This window comes from Zalophus californianus, chromosome 1, assembly GCF_009762305.2.
Source record: "Zalophus californianus isolate mZalCal1 chromosome 1, mZalCal1.pri.v2, whole genome shotgun sequence".
Taxonomy (NCBI): domain Eukaryota; kingdom Metazoa; phylum Chordata; class Mammalia; order Carnivora; family Otariidae; genus Zalophus; species Zalophus californianus.
The window spans coordinates 96,571,660-96,594,089 of record NC_045595.1 but is presented as its reverse complement, the minus strand read 5'-3'; the positions used below and the strand labels follow the sequence as shown (position 1 = coordinate 96,594,089).

At 43.8% G+C, this 22,430-nt stretch overlaps 1 protein-coding gene and 1 long non-coding RNA gene across 3 annotated transcripts in view; one reads left to right on the top strand and one right to left on the bottom strand.

Annotated features, from left to right (window-relative positions):
* TRIM42 (tripartite motif containing 42) overlaps positions 1–19,486 on the bottom strand; it is a 31,344-nt gene extending 11,858 nt beyond the window's left edge. Inside the window, exons 1-4 of one of the 2 annotated variants that reach the window (XM_027585470.2) lie at positions 18,962–19,486; positions 14,427–15,124; positions 9,328–10,151; positions 6,193–6,417 (exon numbers count right to left, since the gene is read on the bottom strand). In XM_027585470.2, coding sequence (XP_027441271.1) covers positions 6,193–6,417; positions 9,328–10,151; positions 14,427–15,124; positions 18,962–19,302 — 2,088 coding nt within the window. In that variant the 5' untranslated portion in view covers positions 19,303–19,486. The remainder of the gene's footprint in view (positions 1–6,192; positions 6,418–9,327; positions 10,152–14,426; positions 15,125–18,961) is intronic. The other variant, XM_027585471.2, reaches the window with a different exon arrangement.
* Positions 19,487–19,595: 109 nt separating this feature from the next.
* On the top strand, positions 19,596–22,021 carry LOC113917595. Its single transcript, XR_003518291.1, has 3 exons — positions 19,596–19,772; positions 20,442–20,522; positions 21,919–22,021. It is a non-coding gene; the product is annotated as an uncharacterized LOC113917595 (long non-coding RNA).
* Positions 22,022–22,430: the final 409 nt, after the last annotated feature.

The following is a 22,430-nucleotide window of genomic DNA, read 5'->3' as shown; positions in this document are numbered from 1 at the left end:
CTGAGCTGAGAGCCTGCGCTTCGGCTCCGTCTCTGCTGCCGGCTTCCCCGCTCCGATACCTGGGAGCTCTGCCGCACTCAGGCACCCCCGGTCTTTCCGTGACCCCGAGGGTCCTGAGACCACACTGTCCCACGAGGATTCCATCCCCCACTTAGCCAGTGGAGTGACGTCCCTCAGCGGAGCCGACTTCTAAAAGTTCCGATTTTGTGCTCCGCGGCTCTATCACTTGCCAGAAGCAGCCCACAGAGGCCCCCTCCCCCGCCGTCTACTGGATATCACCTCAGATTCACTTCTCCGCACGTCCTACCTTCCAGAAAGTGGTCGTTTTTCTGTTCAGAGAGTTGTTGCTATTCTCTTCTTCGATCTCCTGTTGAGTTTGTACGTTTTCAGAATGGTTTGATCCCTACCCAGCTGAATTCCTGAGACCAGATGAAATCCAGGTCTCCTACTCCTCCGCCATCTTGCTCCGCCCTCCCTCGTTCATTCTTTATGGACCCGTACATGCATGCATTGAAATCAAGTATGTATGTACTCTATGACCCAGCAGTTTCACTCATGGTATATATCTGGTAAGGGCTGAATTGTGTCCTCCCAAAATTTATACCTTGAAGTCCTATCCCCAGTACTTCAGCATGTGCCTATACAGTTGACCCTTGAACAATGCAGGGGTTAGGGGCGCTGACCCCCTACACAGTTGAAAATCCATATATAGCTTTCTAATGCCCCCAAACTTAACTACTAGTAGCCTACTGCTGACCAGAAGTCTTGCTGATAACATAAATGGTCAGTTAACAGATATCATATATTTATTATATACTATATTCTTACAATAAAGATAGAGCAAAGAAAATGTTATTAAGAACATCATAGAAGAGAAAATACAGTCCTGCACTGTAAAAAATCAGTGTATAAATGGACCCACACAGTTTGAACCTGTGTTGTTCAAGGGCCAACTGTATTTGGAGAGAGGACCTTTAAAGAGGTGATTAAGTTAAAATGGGGTTATTAGGGAGGGCCCTAATCCAATCTGACTGGTGTCCTTATAAAACGGAGGAAATTTGGACACACAGAGACCTGCCAGAGGTGCCTTTGCACAGAGAAAAGGCCACGTGAGGACACAGGAAAAAGTCAGGTGTCTGCAAGCCAAGGAGAGAGGCCTCTGAAGAAACCAGACCTGGCAAATACGTGATTTGGGATTTCTGGCTTCCAGAACTGTGAGAAAATAAATTTCTGTTGTTTAAGCCACCCAATCTGTAGCATTTTGGTATGGCAGCCCTAGAAAACAAATACAATGTTTCAGAGAAATTCTCACGCCCCCATCCTGCCCACAAAATGTCAGGAATGAATACTGTTCACTGCAGCACTATTGGAGGTCACCTGGGTGTCCATCCTGGCTGAGTGGATAGGTAACATGTGGTGCCCAAATGAGGCAGCATCAGGAGTAAGGGACTAAATGTGCATAACGACATGGCTAGAGCACAAAAACATAGTGTTCAGGGAGAAAAGGTGAGAAACAAAGTAGGACATGTGGCACAATACTGTTTGTGCAAATTACCAACACATTCAAAATAGTACATACCATGTAATGAACTCAAAAGTAATGAGATACACATAAAATGTGTTAGAATGGATGTCTGGGAAGGAATGGCCACTAAAAGGACTACAAATGGAGACAAGAAAAGGGCCTTGCATAAACCAGTGTTGAAAATGGACCATGAACTGAAGTGTGTTGATTAACTCAACCCTCTGTGTACGAGGTTAAAAATACGAGGTCTGGCTTGACCTAAATTATCCTCACTCCAGGGCTCAAGTCTATCTGCAGAGCAAGTAGGGAAAGACTAATAGGATTCGATTTGCATGAAGGATCAAGAAGCTCTTTGGCAAAGAATAAATCCTAAAGAGATAGAGTACAAACCCATTTTTATTTCATTTCAGGGCAGGGAGTCGCTGTGAGTATGTGGGTAGTGTGGGGTAGGTTTGGGGCAATTAATTCTGAGTGTGGGATAGTGTTGGTCACTCTGATTGCCCTGCAACCCCACCTCCTGAAGATGTGGATCTCAGCCTAGACAGGAGGTCTGAAGTAGGGACTGAGGTAAAACCAGAAGGTAAGATGCCCAGAAGGTCGGGCAGCCTGGCTCTGTGCCTGGAGTTCCAGCCTGCGCAGGAAGGGAGCAGCACTGCAGAGACTCGGAGTAGCTGATAGGGCTGTCTGCTGAGCACATGGGAGACACACCAGGGGTGACCCCCAGTACAGACTGAGAAGGAATTTGAGAGGGTGAATGGGGGCAGGGGTGGGCACATTTCTTAAAGAGCTATCAGGAAAGACCCAGAACAGTAGCAGTTTGTGACTATTGTTGGGCCTGAATTTTTACTTCCAAATGTGATGTAACAGGGGACATCTGGTTTACAGACTGTGGTAGGCAGAGTAATGGCCCCCAAAGATGTCCACGTCATGATGCTGGGAACCTGTGAACATGTTATGTTACACAGCAAAAGGGAATTAATTAATGTTCCTAGTCAGCTGGCTTTAAGATAGAGTATATTGAATCATCAGGTGGGTCCAATGTAATCAAGAGTCCTTCAAAGTGGAAGAGAGGGGCGGAAGATAGCCAGGGAGTGTGAGAAGGTGTGAGAAGTGCGTGCGTGCATGTGTGTGTGTGTGTAGGACTCAGCCTAATGTTTCTGGCTTGGAAAATGCAGGAAGGGGCCATGAACCCAGGAACTCGGGCAGCTGCTAGCAGTTGGAAAAGGCAAGAGAAGAAACTTCTTCCAGAGTCTCCAGAAGGAACACAGCCCTGCTCATACCTTGATTTTACTCAGTGACACCCATTCTGGAGTTCTGACCTCCAGAATTATAAGGTAATAAGAAAATGTGTATTGTTTAAACTCCTAATTTGTTACGGCGGTAATAGGAAACCAATGCATAGATGGAAAGTTCCATTTGTCATGGGAAGACTTCCTGGCAGTTAGCAGAGACTTGAGGTCAGAGGGAGACAAAGTAAAAAGGCTCTTGTCAGAAATGAAATGGGGATGGTGGTCAGGAGGGACCCCGGGGACAAGTGGAAAAGCAGGAGGAGGGACAGGCTAAAGGATATAGGACTTGTCTAGAAACACACTTCTTCCTTCCTTCAAAACTATCAGGCTCTTGGATGTTAGAGGCTGTTGGAGGAGGGCTCCTGGCCGAGAGGAGTGAAGAAGACCAGCAGGACACCTGCCGTCCTGGGGCTTACAGCCTAGTGGAGTTGGGGCTGGGTACACCAGGCCAAGCAATGCTCAATCTTGCCTCTCAAAAAAACAAACAAACAAAAAAAACAAAAAACCAAACAACACACACACACAAAGTCGCACTCTCACGGTTGTTGGCTTGGACAACATCCTCCCAGCGCGAGGTGCCAGGTCACCAGGGTGGGGCCCACCTGCCCAGACTTAGCTGAATCTGACTGTGGTGCAGGGGACAAAGAGCTCCAGCTTGGATGACACCTAGGCTCCCGCTCGACTCCTCCTTCAAGTTACACGAGGGCCAACACTTTCCCTTCCTGAGACTCAGTTTCCTGATAGAGGCAATAACTCCCCTCCTCCAATGGTTGGTAGATCAGTGATAACGAATAGACGGTGTCTGACACCGAGTCGGCCTTCAACAAATGGGACCTTTAAAAAGCATTCAAGTTAATTTTCATGATTCACGTACTATACTTTGAATAAAATCCCTTAAAAATCAGCAAGTCACAGACTATGAAAATCAAATATGAAAGGTGTTATTTCACTTCCTTTTCAAAAGTACATATGATGGAAATATTGTATTTTGGATAAGAAATGATTCAGCTACCTCATTAGAGCATTTTAAATGAAACCTTTCAGGAATACCTGCATAGAACTGATGCCAAAGGAAAAGTATTTCGATTTTATAGGAAAGAACTGAAGTCATTACTTTTATGAAGCTTTATAAATGTCATTCAAACACACCATCTTATTTTCATTTGCTATTGAAGCCTTTACTTATGCAAATCATGACAAATGTTAAGGAAGCCAGTGTTTCCCCTTGAATGCTAACATAATCACAAAGAGGGAGGAAGAATTACTTCTGAAGGAAAAAATCTATATTGCAGCTCTGCGAGTCAGATAAAAATGAAGCTTCCAGAAAACCTCATTAATTAGTGCTCTGCTCATTTAGAAATTGTGTTAAAAAGCAAAGAAACTGGAATGGGCTTCCTTCCCATATAGGAAGTACAAATTAATCGCATAAACACAATTTCAGGGGGAATTTCTTGACTGATTGCATAAAACACTTAGCTTTCAGACATCTTATGGTACTTTGTAATTATTAATTTTATTCATCAGTTTATTTCTTCACTCTTTAATTTAGACATTCATTCATATATTCATTTGTTTGGTCACATTTTCAGTCATGTATTCATTCAATAACCATTAAGAACCCGAGATATGCACAGTGCTGTGGTAAGCATTGTGGGAGAAAGAGATGAATTAGACATGAAGTTTGTTTTCAGGGGGTTTGGAGCTCAAGATGAAGGACAAAACATCTACCTAAGAAGGGCCAACACATTTCAGTCTCTCCACCCCTGTCCTTGACCCTAGCATGGAAAAATGACAGGAGATACATTTAAAAAAAAAATTAGTAACAGCATTGAGTGCCCTTCATGTTCAAGACATTTTTGAGGAATTTCTAAAAAATTAGAAGGAAGATAGATAGAACTAGAGGAAGGAAGAATCCATAGTCAAAAGGACATGCTGCAAAATATGGTAGCTGCTGTGGGTGTTCCATGCTTGGGAGAGAAGGGTAGCAACAAGAATTGGGCTCTGAGCCATCTGCCTGACAGGGGAATGGGCGGGGGTAGAGAAAGAGGAGCAGCAAGGCTGACTTTCTCATCCCACTTCCTTCCCAAGGGGAGTGTCTGACCTCTGTGGGAGCGGGAAGGGGTGCATGTGGATACTGCCTCCAGAAGCAGTCCAGATGGACTAGAGACCTTCCACCTACAGCAGACTTGCTACTGGTACACTGGCCAACAGCATAATCCTGCCCCCACCCTACCTCCTGCTTCCCTCAATCACTAGAGGTAGCAACCAGTCAGATTCTCTTCTGCAAACACTGGACCTGAGACAAAGGGAGTGTTGCTAGTCAGATTGTGTTGGTCACACAGAGGTTGGGCCAAGACAATCCAAAACCACAAGCAAGCTGAATTTAGGAGAGGAGATACTACAAACTAGCTGAAAGTAGAATAGATTCAGACAGAAGCAGACGTAGAAGGGCTGGCAGAGGGAGGACAGAGACAGAGAGAGAAAGGGAGAGGAACTGATAGCTTTCTAGTTCCTTTGGGGATCAGATGTATGTCCTGGCTGGAAGTGGTCTCATGAGACTCCTCTCTCTCTGTACCATAAATCTCCCTTTTCAAAAGCTGAAATGAATGGACTTACTATCTTTCCTCTAAAGAACCCCTGATTAAGCCATAAATCTACTCTTATCCCAAAGAACATCATCATGGTTATACAGTAAAATAGCTATGGGAAGTCTTGATATGTTTCTTCCTTTTCTCATTTGAGTATCAGTAAAATTATACTCATGAATGTATACCCCCTGAGGATATAAAGAAGAGTCAGCCTTGCATCACCAAGAAGATAGGAATAATTCTGTCCCTTCTTTTTGGGAGTCCATTCTGACATGCTCAGTGGCTATTCCTTGGCTTTCAGATAAACAGCAAATAAAAATTTTTAGTATAACTATGTCTAGAATATTGCATGGGACATACTTATACTAAAAATTGTTTTTTGTATGTGTCCTGTATTTATGTGTGTTAAATCTGGCACTATACACTTGCTTTGAGTCACCACCAGGGCTAATAATGAGCTCTTTTTTTGGTCCTTCTCACACCACAATTATCTGTTTAGTAGACCCTGAGCTCCTCGAAGGCAAGGGTTATGTCTTATTTTCCTCTAAATCTCTACATCCTAAAAGAATGCCTGGCCCAAATGTTTTTTGAATCAAACTGAACTAACAATTTTCAGGCCTCATTTGCCAAGCTGGTTGAGGCCAGCAGCCTTCTCTTTGACCTGAGTTAACAAGTTTTCTGGGATTAGAGGGGGCAGTCACACAGTCGGTTCTGTAATCTCGTGATCATCCTAACAGAGCTGCATCAGAGCTTATAAAGAAAGTCTGTCTGAGAAAAATGTGCACAGTACCTTGCAGATGTCACTCCATTGCCCAGGACCATTGTCATTGATGGCTCTAACTTTAAACAGATACTCAGTGTTGGGGGTCAGGTTGTGCAGCTCCAAACTCTGCTGCATTATGTCCCGAATTTGCCCACAAAGCTCTGTCCGTACATTGTTAGGAGGGGTAGTAACGAGTTCATAAAATTCCATCTCAAAAGAGTCCACGTCTTCTGTTGGGCATGTCCAGTAAACCTATGAAGCAATGAACATGTGGGTGTGATATCAATATACACCATTCAGCTTTCTTTCCCATAAAGATTTGTGTCATTAACTATCAGTGGGGTGAGTTTAAGCTGACCCCATCTCCTCCATCTGCTGAGGACTTTGACGTAGACTATGTGCAACAGCCTTGAAAGGCTGCCTGATAAGGCCTGACATGATGCTTGTGATATATTTCAAGAAGAGAAGAATGCTTCTCTGGGTTCTATTACAATCAGTCAACATTGGCAGTGACCATTGGTCTCCTGACACAACTAAGTAAGGTAGCTGCCATTTATTGAACACCTTCTATGCATCAGCTTCTGTGTCTGACATTGCCTAACTTACCTAGTCTTCACAACTCCCTGGAAGGGAGATTTTATTATCCCATTTTACAGTTGAGGCTCAGGAAGGTTACATTAAGCAAATTCTAATAGAACCACAGACTACTAGAAGATGAAAAGTATATCTATTCCAACCCTCTATTTTACACACAAAGAAGTAGAGTACCAGAGAGGTGAAAAGACTTACCCAAGTCATGGAGAATATATGTTCACACTCAAAACATAAAACATCAACTTTTGGAAAGAGGTATACTAACAAGTGTCAATTAGGTTGTGCTTTGCATATATTTTATACTGATTATATTTCTAAACAGATATTGCATTCTTCAAGTTTTAATAAATTCAAATATTATGTTTATAAAATTAATTTATAATTACTCATAAGTGCATAAATTTTTGTGACTTTATATAATTTGTAGTTATTTTTATGTATTTATACTTTTAAAACCTTTTATAAATTTATATAATTCATCAGTGAAAATTAACTTAATTTTTTCTGATCATCAAAACTAACATATTCATTGTAAAAGACTTGGAAAATACAGAAAAAATATAAGGGATGAAAATAAATATCACCTATAATTCCAAAATTCAGTTAATAATTAATTTCTTTCCAATTTTGGAACATACACAAACACAGAGATATATATAATTTGGGTTATATTGCTTTGATTCCTACTTTCTTTCATTTGTTATATTTTACATATTTCCCTATATTATGAAAAACTTAGTAAAGCACAATTTTAATAACTGCCCATAAGTGATTTAATCCTTCTATAGTTGAACGTTTAGGTTGTTTCTAATTTTACACTCTAATAAATAATGTTGCAATGAAGACTTTTGGGGCATGAATCTTCATCTGAATTTTTAATCATTTCTCTGGGAAAGATTTCTAGAAATAAAATTGAGTTTTTAGAAAAAACTCCTTAGGATTTTTCAGATACATACTGACAAGTTATAAGACTAACTCTGAGAATGTTTTTTATGCCGAAAGCCTAAAGAGGACTGTCAACCATCATTTGTGAGAGAAGTCAACACAGATTTCATCTTGGGCATTACTGAGCACTATATTTCCCATGTGAATTCCATTCCATGATCCTAATGGGGATCAATAATATCTTCACATCAAATACCATATTTGGCAGTAGGTTTAGGTGTCCCTTTCTTGACAGGCAATGTCTTAACTAGGTTTTCCTGTGTAGGCCCCTTTTTTGGGCTCATCCAGGGACCCCTAACTGGTGGTGTGGGGTGACTTTTCCAAGCCCAAGTATGGAAAAGATATCACTAGTCCTTCCCTTCCAGAGCAAGAAACTGCCAATCTCCTAAGCAGTCTAAGTTGCATGGAGAGACCTAAGGCCGTCACTGAGCTAATGTCACAAACACTGCAGGCTTTGCTGATCTAGGATCATTTGGAAATGAAGGTTCAGCTGTTTAGTTGTGGACATCTCTTCTGTGAAGGGCAGAGATACTTTTGCTGTGTCTGAGAGCCCATGGGAAGGTATATTCTACTTTGCAATGTAAGGTCATTCTTGCTGGCAATTATAGACTCTAAAACATAGATTATGATGTCTCAGGAGGACAGCAAAGTAAAGCTGGGTCAGAGTCTGGTTTTCATTTTCTTGTTTTTTAGACCCTTGATACAAAAGTGCATTTTAACAAGACTTCCAGGTGCACATTAATGTTTGAGAATCAATGGTTTCAACTTCAAGGATGCTGAAAGTCTTTGGGAGTGTTGTCAGATTATGGGGGCAAAAGATGAGTTCTGCCACACGAAAGCAGGCCATGGGCTGGCCTGGGAGATGTCCCTGTAGGGAACCCTAAGAGAGGCAAGATTTGCTCTGATAGAGTATCTAATTGCAAGTTAATCTGTTTCTCTCCCTGAACCTTAATGACACGTTCTATAAACAGTTCAATTTATGTTCAGCTGGATTTGAAAGGAATGTTGAGGGAAAGGTCATGTTAGGCCAAGAAGGTCAAGGAGGAGTCATGTGCCCTGAAGTCGGATGATAGCAGTGGTGGAGGTCTGTGAGAGGTCCACAGCCCCAAAATTTGAATCTCAGGAGATAAGAATTGGGATTCCATTGGGGATTATCCTTCCATTCTTTCCAAATCATGGAGAGTATGGATACTTTCTTTAGAAAAGCTAGCAATTTAGAGGAAGCACAGCTGATAGATAATGGAGCCTGTATTTACAATTTGATTTTCTGTGTTCTCTCTATTATTACAGGCTTTCCCCTGGGAAATATTACACCCTTCAAGCAGTCTCTTCAAATTACTTTGGTTCCCAAATTTGGGTTGCCCTTGAAATGGGGTTGGGGCTTTCAGATGTATTTTTGACTATGAGTTAAATATGTTGTTTGGTTTAAGCCAATCTTAGGGTACTTAAGATTTTAGGAACTTATCCCTTTTGAATGGGCTGACCATGAAGAATCCAGAGGAACAGATTTGAGTGACTGGACCCTAGAGATCAAAGAGGTAAGTGCAACCGTTCCTGACTACCCACCTCCATTCCGTACCTCACACCCCCTTGCCTTCCCCATGGGCCCAGAGCCTTTCTTACCTTGGCAGCTCTAGGATACACCAGAGTCTGGTAGATAACAATTGGGCCTGGGGTCTTCACAGTACCATCATTGAATGAGTACCAGTTGTGGAAGCTGCTGCTGTTCTGCAGAGACTGGTTGTCTGCCCCTGCACTCCAGTAAGTATAGAGGCCATCTGTGGGTTTGGCAGGTGTGGCGGACTGGGCTCGCCCATAGGCTTCCAGACCCATTTTGGCCTTCTCACCACTGGTGGCGTTGAAGGACAGTAAGGAGGAGCTTCGCTGGTATATCTGCTGGTTGCCGAAGCTGTGAGTGCTAAAAGTGACCTTCCTGGCAATCATCATTTCTGAGTGCATGGGATAGGGGGAGGGCAGGGAGTCCCCTGAGGAGCATACCTTCTTGGGTCCTGTGGGGAAGAGCTCGTGGATGGCACTGGAAAGCTCAGCAAAGTCCAAGGGCATGCAGTGCAAGGAGTGTAGCCGGAGCTGTGGGTCAGGCCTATAGGTGCTCTGGATGCCGTCTTCAATCTGGTCCACCAAAATCTTGGCGGACTGCAGAAATGCCACCTGGCCTGTCTCTTTCAGGGCTTCCTTGGAGTAGGCAATCAGACCATCCATTTCATTCACTTTCACGGTTGTGACATACACGTATTTTTCAATCTCCTTCTGCCTGGACACCTCCAGATTCTCTATTTGCTCCATGATGGACTTCTCCTTCTCCTGTAGAATGCTGCGCAGCTTGAGAAATCCATTTCGGATCTCTTTTCGCTTCACCTCCTTGTCAGCTTTAAAGCTGTTTTTTAAAATGTTGAACTCCATTAGGTCATTATCAATCTCATAGCGGACTGCAAAACAACCAGGTGAGTTACTTTGGTTAAAATTTTCATCTCCCCAGATGTCAAAGCCAGTAGAAAACTGGAGCAAATTCCTTTGGACCCCATGGAAGTGGGTGGAGAGGGAGGGAAGGCACTTGTAGTTGAACTGAAATAGGCTAGAACAGGTTTATGAGGTGCATCTGGCCTCCCTCAGGAATTCCCTCTCGGCCTCCTTGTCTAATACTTACCCCAGGAATAACAGCCTTTCTTTCCTGGCATAGTTATTTCTATAGTAGTCTCTGTGGCCCTGAGTTGGAATTTAAAGTTCAAGACCACCCTTGATATGAGTTTTTACCAGACTTCCCTTGTCAGCACGTTGGACTTAAGAAGAGGTGATGTCACAAAGTGACTGGTTTTCCCTGTGCGAAAGAACTAAATTTTCTAAGAACTAAATTTCTGATAACTTCTTTTAATGCTGCCTTGCCTAATTCACCCAAAACCTAGCCCTAGACAACAGTAGGAAGTCCGCTGGGCTCCCTCTCTTGCCTTTCCCCCATTTCCTTCCAAGAAAGAGTCTGCTGTTGCACTTCAAGGAGAACCCAATTTGTCCCATATCCTCTTAAGTGGTTTTTGGATTATAAGTTCACTCAGTCATTCAACAAACATTTACTGAACACCTGTTACATGTCATATGCCTTCCAAGGTACTAGGGATACATATATGAATATGAAAGGGCACTGACAGTCAAGGCACTCATAAATCCAGTGATACTACAGTATAGAGAATACTATGAAAGAAAGTATGTGGCACATCTCTGTGAAATGAGCAGCTTTGTTGGCTTTACAGTATTTTAGGCATCAGGCAGCGACAACTATGTGAAGACATGTCAACCTTCTGTGGCCTAGTCTAAAGATGAGATCCTCCCCTGAATGGTCAACTTTGCAGTGAATTGATGGGCTATAACTCTCACCAATTTCACTCATGAGTAGCGGTGCCCCAGAATTTTTTGTACTTGGTTCTTAACATAGTCCTGGGTACACAGTAAGCTGGACCTTTGTGGGTGGTGGCCATTGTAACAATTATGTGCATTTGACTAAGGGAAACCCGAGAGTCCTGTTGGGCCACGAGAACAGGGACTGTGGCTGTCTTGGTTTTCACTATGACTAGGGTGTGTAGGAGGGCTTGAGAGGTATTTATTGAGTGAAAGCCAATCTGTTCTATTTTCTAACATCTTTGGGGTAAATGCCACTCTCTGGCCCTATTTTGTGAAGCCGCTGTTTCCTCTGCCCACCTCCTCCCTCATACTGGCACAGAAGCAATGCCGTTGGGGGCTGAACAGGAAACAATCAGGGTGATTGCAGAGGTGCTGAGAAGTGCTCCCCACTCTCCCCTGACTCAAACCCCACTGTGGCCTATGGCAGTTGAAATTCCACTTTATTCATTAATTTCTTTGACTATTCAATAGTTACTCACTGATTGCCAAAGACACTTGCATAGGAAATTCCTTGCTTTATTAAGGATTATGTTTATGTAAAGTCCTGAGAGATAGGATAAAAATTCCTTAGATGAGAGGGAAAGAGGCAGCAGCAGGAGAAGAGAAAGAGGAAGCCAGAAGCATCCCTCCCCCTGTCTTATAAATATGGCAACTTTGCAAGAGCTAGTCTTAGAGCAAAGTTAAATCAACATCTTTTTCAGGCAGTACACTTAAAAGTAGCTATTGTTTATTAAACATTTATTATGGACCAGATCTAGATGATACACATATTATGGATCACATTTCTGTATTATCATCTATAACACTTATCTTCCTAGGAGGAAGATATTGTTGCCATTTATAGATGAGGAAACTAAGGCTCGGAGAGGTTAAGTTATTGTCTAATGACAGCAAGTAAATAGGAGAAACCAAGGCCTGTCTCTAATTCTATTTGTCTAACTCCAAAGCCTATGTTCTTAATTGCTCCAACTGTGGTTCTCAGCCCTCTGTGAGCATCAGAATTTTCTGGGTAACTTTAAAGAAAACTCCTCCCTTGGCCTCACTTGCTGAGACTCTGAATTGGCCTGAGTTAGGACTCAGTAATCCAGATGAGGCAGTTTGTAGCTGCGTTTAGAATCTAATCCAAGGGATCTTCTGAGGATCTTGTTAAAAATGCAGATTCCCATGAAATTGGTATGGGTAGGGCCTGATTCTGCATGCCTAACAGGCTCCTGGGTGGTGCCATTGTCGCTGGTCCTAGTTAGCAAAGCTCCACAGGTGGTTCCAATGTGTAGCTGGAATCAACACCACAGATTCAATCAATTGACCTAAACTTGATCTTCCCTCCAGGGCCCAGAGTTTCTCAGTGTATTGTCAGACCATCTGCTTTTGAATTACCTGAAGATCTGTTTAAAATGTAGATTTATGGCACCTTCCTCAAAAGTGAATTGAATCCTTAAGAGCAAGTTTGAAACCTGGTTAAAAAAATTTGGGGGGGGGTGGTTCCCTTAGCAAGGATGGACAGGGCTAAATTCTTTACCTACGTATAAATGGATATGCTTTGAAGGTGACCCCTGTCCCTTCCAATTGCTGGGCTGTCTGGAACTTGTACTAGTGTCCCCTTACATTGAATTGAATTTCATTGTCTGACTTATAGGTGCCCTGGACTCTGAGAAAACTATCTTAGATTTCCCCTCTGTTAAAAAACCCAAGCTTCCTGTGGTTACCTGGGGGCCACAGCAGACTGTAGGCAGCAGCCCCTTCCCTATGCTGAGGCCCCAGAGAATCCAGCTGAGCCCAGGCAGCGAGTCTACCTTAAGAAAACCCTCTAGAACCAAAGGGGCCACCCATTTCTTTGGCAATATGGCTCCTATAGAGTTTCTTTAATATAGAGATTTCCTTGGCGGTAGTTCTAAAACTGAATAAATATCAATTGATAAACAATGTTTCCTAATAGAAACAATTGGGAAGTGAAGGTATTTCTGAAATATGCATGCTAGTGAGAGGTCCTAGGTGACAGAGTTAGCAAAGCCCATCTCTGACCCATGTCTATGTCCAACAGGACCTTTGTGTGCAGCTCAGAGAAAAACTGCCTCCCACTCATATGTTTAGGCATGTTTACACAGGGGCACTGAAATATCCGACAAAGGGAAAGGGCTGGGGTGATCTGGTGCACTTTGGTCACTTGACTGTCATCCAGTCCTTAAGGGAATAGACCACAGGTGGTGGTGGTGGTGGTTTCTGTTGCTTTTCAATCTTTCAATCTTTAGATTCTGGTCACTGTTTAGCATAGAGTAGGTTGTCAAATGAATGTTATGGATTTAATGTGGGTGTTGGAGTCAGATAGTCCAGAACTGCCCATTTACTAGCTGCCTTGTGCCAATGACTTCTTAGAATCTCTGTTGTCTTATTCATGGAAGGAATTTTAATGCCTGTATGGTAGGATGATTGAGAAAATTAGGCCTGGGCATAGTACGCTTCTATTCAAGGAAGCTATTCCCAGGGGCAAAGAGCCGTAAAAGGATGCCTGAGATCCTCATGTCTAATCAGGTAGATCCACACCCAGAAATTATGGGTATCTTTGCTGAGCTCTCCAAAATATTGTTGTACCACATTCCAGCATGGAAACTAGGGTCAGTTACCCTTACACAAACTACCAATTTTATAGGTAAGCCAATATAAATAACCCTGAGCAGGCATGCAGAAGGAAAACCAGCTGTTGACCAGAATGTTATTGCTATTTCTGAGTATTTCTGTTTTTATGTGTTTGCTACCAGTTCATTTACTTTGCTATTTACAAGTTTGGGGAAAACACTGTTGAGGAAAATTTAAAATAGAAATGATTTCAACATTGACTTAATTCTTTCCTTCTGCAAATTGGGAAAATACCAAAGACATCCAACTTTAGTGACAACTTTAGAAAGGCTCACAGATACTAGAAGATCAAATTTATCACTTTTCAAAGGAGGAAACAAGGTCCAAGGTCATGACGATTGTAACCAAGATTATAGAATCTTCCTGTGCTGATTACGTGCCAGATATTTTTTTTTGCATGCTACACATAGGGTAACCCATTTAGTCCTCACAAAGGAGTTACTATTACTATGCCCATTTTACAGATGAAAAAACCAAGGCGCAGGGAGGTTAAGAGGCTGGTGGTTGCCAGGCGTGCACACCAGGCCAATGCCTTGCAGCCTAGCAAAGTGTTTCTCAGTGCTTGGATTGCCCCACCAGGTGGGGGAGGCTCTCACCAAACAGGCTGCCCAGAGCCGTTTTGCCCAACAGTTCCTGAACTAGAAATTACTGTGCAGGAGAAGGAAGGGGACCAGCACCTGCTTTGAACTTGGCGATGGCACTGAAGAGTGCAGCGGCCCTTTCGGAGCAGGCGTCGATGAGGCTGATGGTGTCGTGGCCGCTGTGGAAAGCCGTCTTGCAGAAGGTGCAGAGCAGCTGGTTGTCGTGGCGGCAGTACTCAATGATGCGGCTGGACGGGTGGTGGATGCAGATCTTCTCATCCTGGTCCTCGGTGCTGGTGTCCACGAAGACGTGGTCCTGCATGGCCACGTCCGAGTGGAAGGTCTTGAGGCAGTCGTTACACAGGTTGAGACGGCAGGTGATGCAGCGCTTGTAGGCGATGCGCCGGTTGCGGCAGACCTGGCAGACGATGGGCCCGGAGGAGCGGTCGAAGCGCCACTTGAGGTAGCCGTGCTGCTGCATGTAGCGCTTGGTGAGGCGCCCGCGCAGGTAATTCTCGGGCAGCTGCATCTTGTGGCTGTAGGGCATGCAGTGCGAGCGGTTGCACACGGGGCAGATGAGGATGAAGAAGTTCTCGGTGACCTCGGCGTGCTTTTGCAGTTGTCGCAGGCACTTCTCGCACAGGCTGTGGTTGCAGGGCAGCATGAAGGAGTGCAGGCGCAGCCGGCTGCACATGGGGCACGAGAGATGGTCCACCAGGTTGCTGTTCGCGGGCGTCGCCTTCACCTCATCCACCTGGGTGTCGCTGCTCCCGATGCGCAGCGCGGTCTTCGAGCTGGAAGGAGAAGCAGACATGGGGAGGGCTTCAGGAGGCAGGCTCCTGAGCTCACCCCGTTTCCGGCCTCTGAAAGAACTGGGGGTTCACTGCCAGGCAGGCCAGTGTGATGGTGGGGAGCATGGGCTCTGTGGCGGGGCACCCGGGTTCTAAACCTGCCTCCGCTATTCTTTTAGCTGGGCGACCTCAAGTCAGTTAATTAACCTCTCTCTGCCTTTTTCCTCCCAATAAAATTAGTAGTCATATTATATAGAGTTTCTTGAGGGGATTAAAATTACATTTCATACCTACAAAGCTTGAAAGCAGCCCCTGGAACACAGTGAGCAGTGGACACTGCATGTTGTGATTTTTGAGCAAGAGAAAGCAGAAGAGACTGGCCTGGCACCATCAGCTGAGCCTTGGTGTTGGGGTGATGTTGGCTGGGTGATGTTGCCCATCAATAATGTCACAGAATACCAACACCCCACAAAGCCCTTCTGAGACTGTGATGGAGCAAAGCAGAAATAAGACCACTTCATCCTGTTTGAATGCAGGCAAAACAAGAATATTGTCCAGACCACAAAAATGACCAAACCTGGCCTATTCTGTTTAGTGGGAGCGTACTGCTTTTTCACCAGTTGCACCGTTAGGCACCCAGTGTGCTTCCCATCTTGTAGACAAGATTTTTATCTGGTTATCCACTAGGAGATCTACCCCTACTTCCTCACCTAAAATGAGGTTAAATCCCATAATAACTTGCGGAGGCCTTCTTACCAAGACACAACACTCTTAACCATGGCGTATGTTCTCTCTTGTCGCAATGACTCGGTAAATCCAATCTTGTCCACCTACAGGTGTGTTCTTGGTGAGTTTTGCTTGGCAGGCATTGACATCATCATTATTTTTGTATGTAAAATGGATGGGTAAAGTGTCCTTCCGAGGACAGTAGGAGTTCAGTCCTGAGCCAAGTCTAGAACCCGAGTGCTCCAACCAGCAGACTGATAGGTAAAAGTTAAGGGTCTAGGCTCTAGGGGCAGATTGCTCATGGTGGAGTACACCCTTCAGAGCTGCACCTTCAAAATGAGTTTCTTAACCTCTCCCATTCTCAGTTTCCTCATCTGTAATCCAAAGCTCAAAGCTCACAATCCTATGTCCTTCGTGAGAATTTTACAAAGTCTACATGAGGTAATCCATGATAAAGTGCTTAACTGCTGGCACATAGTAAGGACTCAGTAAATGTGGCCACTGCAGTTACTCCCCTCTGGTACTAGCCAGCTAATGTCCACAGTAGAGGACAACAATGGTCAAGTCCAGGAGAAGTGTGTGCTTCTACTCTTGTGTGTGTGTGTGTGTGTGCGCCTCTGTCTGTGTTGATTCTTTGTCTAATTGCTGAGGCTGATTTCATATATTTAATTCTAAGAACCATGGATGAAATAAAAGCATACTTATAAAATTCAAGTGCATGTTCTAAGAGGCTATAATCAGGGCTAAAGCAGTTTCTGAAAATAAATAAGTTAGCTGTGGGGATAGAAATGGAAGCAGATACACAATTTGTGACTATTCCTGTCTCTTCTCTTCTGTTTACATTAGTGATATTTGGGTGTTGATCTTGGCAGTGTGGATGTATTCTTTTCTGCTTCTGGCTTCTTGTAGTCCCTATATGCCCCCATCTACTTCCCCATCTCTTAGCCAGGGACCTATATCTTAGAGCCCAGGTAGTCAAAGGTGCTGCCCAAGCATACTGGAAGTATGAAGGGAGTGGCCCTGTGGTGACAGAGAGTCCCCTTTTGTGGGGACTCAGGCTCCTGGGAAGCTCATCCCTTAGGGATTTGGAAGCTGGGTCCTAGGCCTGCTGGCCACAATGTTCTTGGCTCCATTCCCTCTCTGCTTTCTCAGTCTTGTGCCTGGGCCCTGCAAGGAATCACTGGAGGTACAGTCAGTTGTACACGTGGTAGCTGGATGAACCTCTCTAGTTCAAGAAGGTGGGATTCTGAGGATCAAGGTGTAATATAAAGGGAGACAGCGTGAGAAATCAAGAAGAAGGAGGGAGGGAGGGTGATGCTGGGGGAAGAGAGAGAGAGCAGGGAGGCAGTGATTCAGAAACCAGGAGAGAGGCCAGCTGGAAGATAAACCTCAGTGTACCCACAGCCCACCTCCTGACACTTGCAGTAGCATCTCTGACCATCCTCGGAAAGCCTCAGGCTTGGAGCTGGGCATTCAGTGGCCATGGTTCCATGCCCAAATAGCCACCAAACCCAGCAGCCTTGCCTTCTTGCTAAGATATCGGGCCTCTCCTATTCTGCACAGCCCCCTCCTTCCAATTTAGGACTATTCTCCCAGTACCTGAGTTCTCACTGTGTCACATGGCAGGTCTCCCAGCTTCCCTTCGGTTCCCTCCAGGCCATCTGTACTTTAGAATCACCTGGGGTGGGGAAGGCCTCCGCAAGTTATTATGGGATTTAACCTCATTTTAGGTGAGGAAGTGGGGGTAGATCTCCTAGTGGATAACCAGATAAAAATCTTGTCTACAAGATGGGAAGCACACTGGGTGCCTAACGGTGCAACTGGTGAAAAATCAGAATTTTACAATTCTGATGCCCAGGTGATACCCCACACCAGTGAAATCAGAATGTCTGGGGATGAGGACCTTTGTAAAGATCCCCAGGTGATTCTAATGTAAAGCAAAGTTTGGGAGCTACTGACCTAAGGCATCTTCCCAAAGCACCAAAGTCATCCCTCCTCTGTTGAAATATGGTCAGTGACTCTCCATTGCCGATATGCAGAAAATGGGGCAGTTGAGTCAGGAGAGAAGAATGTCGATGTTACTTTCTGCACCCGAGAACTTTTGGGCTTTTATCCAAGACCCCTGGGTTCTCTATTCATGCAAACACCGTGAGAGGTCCATGAATAGAGAGTACAGTTTATTAAGCACCTACTAAGTGCTGAACTGCAAAGTGGATCCTATTCTTCTCCCAAATTCACTGAATCTTTGCTCACGGAATTGTTTTTCCAGCCTTGAAAAGCTTTAAACCTGCCTCTCATTTTCTGCCTCTCCAATGCTGCCATCTTGTAGTTCTGGTCTTTGATCTTTTCTCATCTAAGAAGTCTGCCTTTGCTGCTTGAGATACCCCTCAAATGTGACATAAAAGAACTGTCTCCCTCAGAACAGGAAGAGAACATGCAGTACTCGACACAGAAGGTTAATGCCCCATGCAAGTAACTGAGACCCTAAGCTGCATGACTTCCAGATAGAAAGAGAAGGCTGCAGGAGTTGATGGCCCTCTGGGGTACTTATATAGGACACAGGGGTCAAAAATGGCCTGTGGAAGTTGTTAACTTTTCCAATACATGTTAAGGTATCAAAAGTTCAGAGGAGGAAGAAAAAGGGCAATTTATATTTTTATATCACATAACAGATTACAAAGTACATACATTAATCCCCATACCCGCTGAATCATGGCAGACGTTATACTCTCCATTTTGCAGTACAGCATTTTTAAGTTAAGATACAGTCTGGGTTCAAAGTCTGGCTGCATCTTATTACCTAGGTGATCCTGGGCCACTGGACCTTGCAAAGGCTCAGTTTCCTCACCGGCGTGGTGGGCATGGCGTGAAGGTTGCCTGGGGTCACACATGCAGTGCCTGGCAGGTGGCTGACGCGCTAAGTATTAGCGCCCCCTACTGGGTGCAAGTGAGAGAGCGCCGTGCTCATTCACAGGGCTGGCGGGGAGTGGATTTCGAACTCATGGCTAGCCGCGGTTACTGGCTGTGTGGGACACGCTTAATTGCTACAGAATCTTTGGCCTCCTCTTCTCAGGGTAGAGAAATGGCCTCGGGGTGGGGGCAGCGGGCACTTACGAGATGCGGATGCTCCTGAGGCGGCCCTTGTGGAACGTGATGGAGGCATTGCGGCAACAGCGGCTCTCGTAGTAGTAACACTGGAGGTTGCTGCTGGTCGTACAACAGCACTTGCAGTTGGGGTCATTGGCCCAGGAGCAGCAGCACCAGTGGCAGTTGGGGTTCTCGGAGCAGGTGCAGTGGCAGCACTGGCAGTTGCGCTCGTCCTTGTAAGGGCAGGGGAAGCAGGTGCAGTTCCGCTCGGAGGTGAAGAGGAACTTGCAGCACAGACAGGAGCATAACCGAGGACAACATCTCTGCCATGTGCAACATGGAGAGCAAACACACATAGCAGTTTCCATGGTGCCTACATGATTGCCACCGGCCGTCCGGAGCTCTGGATCCCTTCTCTGTAAGAATCTTGTGGTCTCCTAGGGAGGGGGTCCCTCCTCCCCGCAGCGGACGAGGCCCTCAGCTTGGCGGTTGCAAGAGGTTGGCTGTTATGAGGGCTTCACAGGTGGTGTCCCTACTAGGAAGATCCTGGGCTGGCATTTACATATATCAGCCTGAGGCCATTTGTTTATGTCACAATCCCTGTCTCCCCGCCATGTCTCACCATGCTGGGTGGGTGAGATATGGGGAGTAGTGGCAAGCAGTGGGGGGCTGATGGACACTCCATGCTTCCATAGGATCAGCTCCAGAGGGGGGTTAATGCAAAGAGCATCCTGGAGGTGTAGCTGTCACTTGTCACCTTCTGGGTTATGGGGCAGATTCCAGAAGCTATTTCTCTTTGATGATGTTTTCCCTGAAACTGGAGCTAGTTGACTTCAGGGTATGTTTTCATGGGCTGAAGGGACTGGGATGATTAATTGGAAGTGGACTGACATGATGTCCTCTCCTTGGGCCTTTTCTGCATTGATTGAACTCTTTGTGTGATGAACAAAGCACAAAGTGTTTACAAATCATGGCAATGCTACATTTAAGGGGAATCGCCATTTGGAGAAAGAATTAAAGGGAAAAAAGGTAGGAGTTCACTAAGGCACATCTTTCAGTAGTCACTGAGTTTGTCCATTGCTGCATAGCCACCGCTGATTATCATGAGGCTTCATGCATATGTCACTCTGAATATGTCTTGGCTTTTTTGTAGCTTCATGAGCTTTGGCTGAGGCTCAAGCTCGGTTTTCCTACTCCCTCCCCACTCCATGCACCCCATGATCTCTTCTCAAGAGGCTGGAACTCTACCTGAAAATCTTTAACTCTTCTTTTAAGTATATACGCGGTATTTCTAGAAATGACCTTATATTTTAGGGCAGAATTTTGCTTTCCACTTTATGCAGCTTGCAAAGATTAAAAGAGCAGAAATTTCATGGTCATACTACCCTATGGTATAAACACTGTCTTATTATTTTTCCAAAAAGAAGCAAAAGTGAGAGCTGAATTTGGCTGTAGAGTTTATTGCATAATTTATTATCTCTCCCTGTGATTATCACCTTTATATTAGGAAAGAACATTCACTGGGTGCTAACTGTGCCAGCCACACATTGATTTTAGATTCCTACAAATGAAAATTCTGGATCATAGGGTATGTGTTTTATTATTATTTTTTTGATAGACTACTACTAAATTGCTTACCTAAATGAATATGCCAGGTTATACTGACACCAACAATGTATGGGAGACGCTTTTCCCCCACATTTTCCCAAACTCAATTTTATCAATATTTCTCTCTATCCTCCAGGCACAGGGTTCTGAGTTTCACTCCTGGATTGATAGTGCATTTTCATCATTGGTCAAGGATCCTTCTTCTTTTAGTTTTTTTTTTTTTTTTTTGAAAGATTTTATTCATTTATTTGCCAGAGAGAGAGAGAGAGAGAGAGAGAGAGAGAAGCAGTCTCCCTGCTGAGCAGGGAGCCCGATGTGGGGCTCTATCCCAGGACCCGGGATCATGACCTGAGCTGAAGGCAGATGCTTAACCATCTGAGCCACCCAGGTGCCCTTAGTTTTTTTATTTTTTAATTTTAAAATTTTTATTGAGATATAATTTACTTACCATTAAAATCACCATTTAAAGTGAACAACTCAATGGTTTTTAGTATATTCAGAAGACTGTGCAACTATCACCACTGTCTAATTCCAGAACATTTTCATCACCCCAAAAAGACACCCGGTACCCATACCCATCACTCTCTATGCCCCTTCCCACAGCCCCTGGCAATCATCAGAGACAGATACTTTGCGTATCAATGGATTTGTCCATTCTGGATATTCCATATAAATGGAATCATATAATATAGCTATCTGGCTTCTTAGCATAATGTTTTTCAAGGGGCATCCATGGTTTTTTTTTTTTTTCAAATTTTAGACATGTTTAAATTTATTTTTTATTTTTTTATTATTATCAGTTAGAAGGAGCATCCATGTTTTAGCATGTATCAATATTTCATTTTTGTGGCTGAATGTTTTAGCATGTATCCATATTTCATTTTTGTGGCTGAATATTATATGTATATACCACATTTTGTTTAATCCATTGATGGACATTTGTTTTTTTGACTTTTTGGTTATTATGAATAATATTGCCGTGAACATTTGTGTGCAAGTTTTTGTATGAGCATATGTTTTCAGTTCTCTTGAGTATATACCTAGAAGTGGAACGGCTGGGTCATATGGTAACTCTGTGTTTAACTTTTTGAGGAACTGACAAACTGCTTCCAAAACAGATGCACCATTTTACATTTTTCCATTCCCATTAGCAACATATGAGAGTTAACAATTTATCTACATCCTCACCAAAACTTGTTATTGTTCTTTTACAATTATTATTATTATAGCCATCATAGTGGGTATGAAATGGGATCTCAAAATTACATCTGCTTACTCAACAATTCCAATTATAAGACTCTCTTCCAAAGATACACTGGCAAAAAAAAAAAAAGAAGAAGAAGAGTTTCATTCATGGTGTAATTTATTTATTACAGCACTATTTTGATGGCACAAAACTAGAAACAATCCAAATTCCCATCAAGAGGGAACTGATCGGATAAACTGAAGCACATCCACCAGGTGCATCCACTTTCTAACACAGTTATATAAAAGAATGAAAAAGACCTTTGTTTACTGTTTCAAAATTATTTCCAAAATATATTATTGAGTACAAAAAGCCAGGTGTAGAAATGTGCATGTAATATGCTGCTATTCATTTCAGGAAAGGTCTTAAGTCATTGGTTTATCTTTTCTTATGATATGGAAAAATAAACCATAAGCTTAGATTTATGAGGGAGTGTAGAAACAGGGTTGAGGGGCCTATATATCCTAATTTATAGAACTGACTTAGAAACTACTTAAATATTTTATGGGGTATCTGGGTGGCTCAGTCGGTTAGCCATCCAACTCAATCTCGGCTCACTTCTTGATCTCAGGGTCGTGAGTTCAAACCCTGCACTGGGCTCCATGCTGGGTGTGAAACCTACTTAAAAAATAAAAAAGAAAC